The sequence below is a fragment of the Gymnoscopelus braueri genome (assembly GCF_963280865.1).
Source record: "Gymnoscopelus braueri genome assembly, chromosome: 4".
NCBI classification, from domain to species: domain Eukaryota; kingdom Metazoa; phylum Chordata; class Actinopteri; order Myctophiformes; family Myctophidae; genus Gymnoscopelus; species Gymnoscopelus braueri.
This window is the reverse complement of record NC_137605.1, coordinates 25504629-25512293: the sequence shown is the minus strand read 5'-3', so window position 1 is coordinate 25512293 and position 7665 is coordinate 25504629. Positions and strand designations below refer to the sequence as shown.

Genomic DNA, 7665 nt, shown 5'->3' with positions numbered 1-7665 from the left:
TCCAAGGATAAACACTACCTCTCTCCACCCTTCCATCTATCCATTGCTCCCTCTCTTCTCAGCCCCCCCGTCCCGTCCCAACTCCCCGCACTCCAACCCCAGGCTACCTCTCCCTTTTATTCCTCTCGTCCCACTCGCTGTCCTACCTCTCTGTAATTGGGGGTGGGGGTGGGGGGGGATCGATTAGCACCGTCCTTAACCATCCTTAACCTGGGCTCAGCGAGCCGACATGGAGAGCAGCACAGAGCTGTGGGTGAATTAGGTAGGCAGCGGTGCGGTGCTGTCGAGTGCAAGGATCAAATGCTGGTTAAAACGGGTTTGGAAGGTGCTAGTACAATGTAGATGATTGTAAAATATGTATTCTGCTGTTGTATAGCTCTGTTATAGTGGCTAATCAAATTGGCTGCATTTGAATTAACCATCCAATAATGGACTAAATCTATGTCTCGTAATTGCTTCACATTTATGGGAAAAGTGCAATTAACCACTTTTAAACTGGAGTCCCTATTTTGGGCATGTCATTATAGGCAAATATTTTCATCAATCTTCACAAATATTCAAACCTTTTAAGTAGTTACTAATCACTTGAGCCCTGGCATACCTGTTCTGGGGGGGGGCATCTGGAAACAGCTGAGCTACTGTACAAGTTCACGACGCACCACAACCGGGTGAGAGATTGTATGTCGGCTATTTTCGTCAAAGAGATGTGGTTTAGAGGGGAAAAAGAGAGCCAAGCACAGTGCCAACTCAAGGTCTGTTTTACTAAGTATAGCAGGTCTAAGGCTTAGACCCTCTATAACGCATCTTAACTCGTCCCTTTTAACCACTGTCTCTAAGTGGTTGAAAGGTACAGTACAGGTTAAGATGTGTCTATATGAAACATCCACATACGAACAATGGAATAAAATGTGTGACTTATGATAACCTTGCACATAGGCTATCACCAGTCACCATGTTTACCTTTTTATTCATCTTGGACAGTTGATATTGCCCTATTAACATGTCGATTCTTTTTCTTCTGCGTCCTAGAGTCAAGCCAGTCCATCTAAAATGCAAAGTATGACAACAAAAAAGGACGTAGTCAATAAAAGGACAGCTTTCATTCTCTATTCCAGAAAAATTACTTAATTTATTTATTGGATGGATCTGAGATTATTGCTGTACACTTCCGATATCTTAACTCATATTTCGCCAGATATGAACAATGACCTATTGTATTCACCCCTTCTCTTAACCAGGCTGCACTTTCATTCAGAAACAGTTACTATGTACCAGGGTCAGTGTCATGCCCTGCGGCTGAGTGACTGCCATGGCACCCCCCACACCCCTAAATGGCTGTTCCTTCTCAAAACCTCAAGGTCAGTAGTTGGTGGTGGGGGTTGGGGGGGGCGGGCAAACAGGATGCCACGCGAAAACGTCAACGAATGAACGTACAAGTCTTCGGACGATAGTGGAATGCCTGTCTATATCTTTAAAATCAGACGGTCGCCCACAGGCCCGCCCCCTCGAGCCCCTGCCTCTCTTCGCCCTCTTGGCCTAAGAGTTCTGTTCCTGGGGACGGGAAAGAAAGGAGAGCTTTAGGAAAAAGGAACAGTGGCCCATCTGTGTTTGGGTCACACAGTGGCAGACGGGCCCCGGAAACTGCGCACAACGTTTTGACCCCTGGGCTCTCCTCAAACATCCCCACCCCCCCAATTCTTCTCCGCTGGTGGACACTAGCCCTGGAAGGTCCCAATGCAGGCACGCTCGCTTAGCGGTGTGACGCAGTAGGAGGGGGCAGCGAGGGAGAGAGAGGGGAAGGCGAGGAGAGGAGATGTCAGCAAAGGACGTCAGTCACTCTGTCACTGGGTAGAACATAATGCTGGCATGAATGGTCAACGCTCAAAATGCCAGCACAGGGCCTTGCTCTGCTTTGTGACCGTGTATGAGTGCCTGCGTTTGTGCACCGAGACTGAATTGAAAAGTGAAACAGTTGCTGTGAAAGTGAAATACAGTAGTACATACGCAGTGTTGTGAACATAAGTTTGTATAGTATGTAATTAAGCATGCACAGTGTTACGAGGGTATTGTTAAGTGTGGGGCTATAATTTCACCAGAACAGTATATCCTGGGCTTTAGGAGAGTAAAAAAAAAAACTGGATGCTTTTTAATTCCAGAGCAGAGCCTTTTACAGAGTGGTAATGACAGGGTGCAATCCAGGCCAACATCCAAACATCACTCTTTCTCCTTTTTTGGCCCGTTCCTCAGCAGCTGGCCTCACCTTTGCTCTGGTCAGCAGTGTCCCAGCCAGGGCCTCCGGGCCCTTTGCCTCCACCCCCTCCAACCTCTCCCCGGGCCTGGTGACATTTCTGACTGGCTCCCTCTCCTCCTTCCTCCCCCCCCCCCCATCCAGTGGCTCCCGGGAGAGGCTGATGGATGGGCCCTGTTTATGAAGCTGCTGCCACCACAGTGATCAATCAAGCCGGGAAGGCTGTGATCTGCTGCTGGGCGCCCGGCCCTGCAGTCTACTTCGCACTCCGGGGCTGCAAGGAACTCTGCAGACACTTATAAGGCGTCGCAACGCGCCGCTTTGTGAGCTTGTAGATCAGCAATTTTTTGGCGTGCAACAAAGTCAATCAGGCATCACCTCTGTCTGCACTTAATGCACGATCACACGGCTATGAATGAATGTCAAAACAAAAAAAATTATGCGAGGCATCATTCATGATTGGCAGATCTGGAAACGTATGCTACTTAATGGCTGTGAGGGACAAATGACAGAAATGTCGCACTTCTCCAAGAAACCAAATGCCAGTCAGATAAGACATTATAAATAACATGTAAGGAATAAACAACTTGGCCATGATTCTACAAACTATCCAAGCAAAGTTTTAAAGCAAAAGTGAAGTGTAACCCCCTTTAACCTGTCCTAGTCTACTTATCTACCAATATCTTGTCACAAATTTCATTCCATTTCCAGATAAGATTTGTGAGGAACACCAGTGCCACCTACTGGTACAACACACACCACTGACAGTGAAAAATACATCTACTGTATGAGAAATCAGACAAAAAAAAGTACAAAATAAACTTGCACTGTAATTTCAGAATCATCACAAATCGTTTATTTTTTACAGAAACTACCGTAAACAGAAATTGTCTGTTAAATATGTACAAAAAACTGCATAGCTGCACTACCATGTAAACACCTCCTTGAACTGACATCACTGTTCAATGTTTTGCTTCTGTTAAAACTCTGGTGTTCAAACCTCCTCATAGCAGATACATTAGTCAGACTGTCAAAATAATGTGCTGGAGTGCCAAAGATGAACCAGAGCAATGACATTTCAAAGGAAAGCCTTTTTCCAGCAGGAGGGACCGAGCAATACCCAATTGCCCTGTGAACAACTGGCTTGTTTACATGGCTTGCTTTAAAATGTACATATAAACCACTAAACTTTGCAACAGGACGAGTAGCAAAAATAGCCGATCTAATAAGGTCACAATACGGATGCATTGTGAGTTTGTTTCTTTTCTTTTTTCTTTTGAAAACCCTCGCCTATAGCCAAATGTCCAAAATAGGGACACCAGGTGGTTAACTGTAATTATGTCTTGAGTATCATCAGAAGGAGCTAGGAGCGCATACAGTCCATGTTTTATGTTCCATGGGCTAACAGTCCAATATATGAGGATGGTACATATAGGTTCTGCAGTCTCTTAACGTTTCCTCTTGGCCTCAAACTTGTAGATGGCAGGAGCGTTGGGTGTCTCCTTGCTAACTTTTACTTTCTTGATCTTATCCTGGGGAACAAAGGAGACAAAAACAGTACTAAATATTTCCCTGATTCGCTCTCAGAAAATGCTGATGGCAAACAGAAAAACAAGCATACATCCAAATCCAAGTGGTTTAATCCACGTGATTTCACCTAAAATCAGTAGAGCAGTGAATCTCTTCCCTTCACCTCTGTTCTAAAATGCATTTGTCTGGCACATGTCTCCTCCTCACCTGTAGGTCTTTGCGTGTCTGGATCTTCTGGCTGATGACAAACATCTTCTTTTCCCTGTCAATCCTCTGGGACAGGAGTTTGTACTGGTGCCTCCTCATTTTGGCTTGCGTCTACAGGTATGCGGGGAAACATCAGGAGTTAAGGGCCAGGCATCCACACCAAGAAAAGTATAATAACTATAAATATGTTGTTTTAATAAAGACGACAGTCGCGAACAACATCCTTGAGATCACGTTCAGAGGGATTTGAACACTGACAGCCAATCAAAATCCTTCTGAATTTACAGCATACCACGCGCATTCAACATGTTTACAGAACATCATTGTTCATCAGTGTGGAATGCTCACATCATTATCCTCATTATAGTTAGTCATTTCTGGTGTAATTACACTTAAACGATGAAGTACGTCAAAACTTAGTCTCAGAACAACAGTACTACTCCTTCTCACTCTACTTTCATGTTACATCCCACTTGGATTTCACAACATGCATATTGTCGCTGTCGTATGGAAACCTTGTATGTCCAAAACTGTTACCTTCCAGAATTTGTGTTCAAAAATAGCTTCGCGACACGTTCGGAGCTTGTAGATCAGCTATTTTAGCTACTTTCGTGTGACACTGTAGTATGACGAAGTATGCCATTCATTTACAAAAAGGACATTAAAAGTTATGGAGATACAAGGTTTCTGCCCAACAGCAATGATATACAGTATATCACACAATCTACTGAGGCTCAGAAATAGCGGCTGGCGTGCAGTACAGTGTATTCATACTTTTAGACTGCCAGGTTCTGTAGCTCCCTTGATGGTCTTAGTCTCCAGTGTGTGCAGTGTGGGTCGATTGAACACCCTGTCCACCAGCGCTGGGGCTGTGTTCAGATGGCTGGCCAGGTCGAACGACGCCACTGGAAACCACAACACAACTATTAGTACGTTTCTCGGAATTGCCTTATTTCTTGGCATCACACCTCAAAACTATGAAAGGGTCCATTCGTGTTGTGTAAAGAGCAGTTTCACAATGAAAATAACACTGGCATAACTCTACCTTCTTTCTTGGAATCCACAAAGAAGGTATGCTTGTTTTTCTGTTTACCATCAGCCTCCAGAAGATGGAGCTCTGCTTTCAACCTCTCGATTTTCTGAGAATGAAAGATGGGGAAATGTTTCATTTGACACTTATTTTTAGTATTAGTAGTAGTATATTGTAAATTTCGATGTTAACAGCATAATGGGAGGGCATAAAATCTTAGCAGATACATTAGAAAAGGGCAAATTTGCTCCTCACAACAATGCATAGGTTACATAAAAAGTATCCAAACATCTGCACTGATCTTTGTTGAAAAAAAGAATGTTTTACAACCAATCTTTCATTAACCTCTTACCTTAGCCTCAGCAACCCTCTTCATCTCCACATATCTGATATCCTGTGTTCTCATCACTTTCTTCTGCTCCTCTGTTAGCACTACCTCTTGTGTGGCCTTATTCTTAGTATGCACACCGTCCTGTCATCGTAGCAGAGTACAGGGGACACCATGTCAAATGTTGTACGGCAGTGGTTCTCAGGGGCCTTCAGGGGTTCTAAATGGACCCTGACAGCTCCGTAACTCTGCGAGTGTACAAATGGAACCCAATGGACCCCGTCCATTTGGTTCCATTTGTACATTGTCAGAGGTATGAGGGTTCTTAAAAGTTTGAGAACCACTGTTGTAAAGTGATGTGCAGTAATGTGTTTAATTTGTAAGTCATGTTTCTACACAAATTGGACGATGGAGCGAGGTTGTGTTACCTGCAGCTGGGAGCTGATCATTTTAAAGTAAAACTCATCTGGGTTTTTATCCAGGGCTTTCTTGCGCAGGGCAGAAAGAGTGTTCTGTTTTTTGTGGTAGTCACTGTAAAGTTAAAAAAAATCAAGATCAATATGATTAAACACAGTTTAAAATACACTTTTCCCCAAAACAGCAAATCGATCTCAAGCTCACAACGTGTTGTATTGTAACACTTGTAGATCTGCTATTTCAGGAAAAAGAATATGACACTGACTGATGGGAGCATGTCTCATAATGTCTTTTTTTATTCACAATCTTTATTGTGTAGTATTTAAGGACCGCAATGGAAACAAGCTGTAAGCTTTTTTGCGTCATCCTTTTGATCATGGTGGGTCAGATGTATGTTATTGTGACATACAGACCCATGTTTATTTCATGATCAATAAAGAAAAGATATCAATCAATCAATATTTCTATATGAATCTTGTAGGCCTACATCCCAATTTCAATGTTGTTTTACTATGATTTTAGATTGAAAAGTTGACTGTCGAGGAATCATGGCATGATGAAAAATGTAATACGTACTTGGCACGGAGTTTGTAGTCCTGCTTCTTCTCCAGAAACCCCAAATGGTTCCTGAATCCAGGCTGGTGAGGAAAATATTAATGAATGCATGATAGACATTATGTATACAGCATAATTCTACTTGCAACTCGAATTTAATTATCAGAGGTTTGTATGTTTTACTTTATATTATCTCGCAAGAATATTTTTTCAGTTTTGTATCAGTGGTGGAAAGTAACTAAGTAAATTTACTTAAGTACAGTATTATGTACAATTTTGAGTTACTTTTACTTTGCTGGAGTACTTTTACTCCACTACATCTCTGAGTCAAATGTTGTACTTGTTACTCCACTACAATTCTTAGAAAACTTTAGTAACTACTAGTTACTTTGTAGATTATTACAAAACATACATTAACCACTTCAGCTCTATTTAACTGGCTATTTGAAAATTGCCGATCTACAAGCTCACAATGCTTGTGCGTTGTAGATCTGCTATTTTCAAAAGATGTTTATACATTTGAATTGAAACCTGTGAAATGGGACAGTCTGCATAATGAGTACTTTCTACTTTTGGCACTTTGATATCAATACTTTAGTACTTTAACTCAAGTACATTTTGAATTATTTTACTTGCAACAGATTTCTACATTGCAGTATTGATACTTTTACTTAGGTAATAGGTACAACATGTGAGTACTTGGTCCACCACTGATCCTACATATGAACACAGCATACCAACAGACAGATGTGCAGTTTAGCTCAGCTAACTAGCTAAGATGCTAGTCAACATAAACAGTCAGTTGCTCACCTGAGATCTTTCATGGTGGTTTTTCTGCTTGGATTTCAGCGCCTTCCTGAAGGAGGACATGTTTGTAAATCGTGCCTTAACTGTAATTATAATGAAAGCAACTATTTACGGTCTGACAGACAAACACAAGTCTTTCTGCTGCTTCAGAAATGACAAGTGAGTGCTTCCTCTGCTTAGCCACGTGGGTTGCAGTGTTGCCAAGTTTTGCGAGAGAAACAAGCAACAAGGTCTAGGAAAACAAGCCCAAGAGAAGCGACTATAGGGCACTAGGCCATTATGAGCACTTTAAACCAATATAGCCTGCTGTATACATTGACAATAGCCGATCTATAAGCGACGCGTTGTGAGCTTGTAGATCTGCTATTTTCAAAACAATCTTGAAATAAAACCTGGAATATTTGGAAGATTTTTTAAACATTTTAATCTTTGGTATGGAGCTCCCTGGCACTAAACATTTTCAGATGGGGGTTAGGCTAGGGACAAATACATATTAACTTGGGGGTCCATGACATGAAAACTGCTTGAGAACCATTGGTAAAA

At 42.2% G+C, this 7665-nt stretch overlaps 1 protein-coding gene across 1 annotated transcript; it reads right to left on the bottom strand.

Moving 5' to 3' along the window:
• Positions 1 to 3610: 3610 nt before the first annotated feature.
• On the bottom strand, positions 3611 to 7301 carry utp11 (UTP11 small subunit processome component). The gene is made up of 8 exons (XM_080426563.1): positions 7126 to 7301; positions 6337 to 6398; positions 5772 to 5874; positions 5368 to 5487; positions 5031 to 5124; positions 4760 to 4890; positions 3986 to 4096; positions 3611 to 3780 (listed from the first exon to the last, which is right to left on the bottom strand). Exons 1-8 carry the CDS (start codon positions 7183 to 7185, stop codon positions 3697 to 3699), a joined length of 765 nt encoding a protein of 254 aa, XP_080282689.1. The 5' UTR covers positions 7186 to 7301; the 3' UTR covers positions 3611 to 3696.
• Positions 7302 to 7665: the final 364 nt, after the last annotated feature.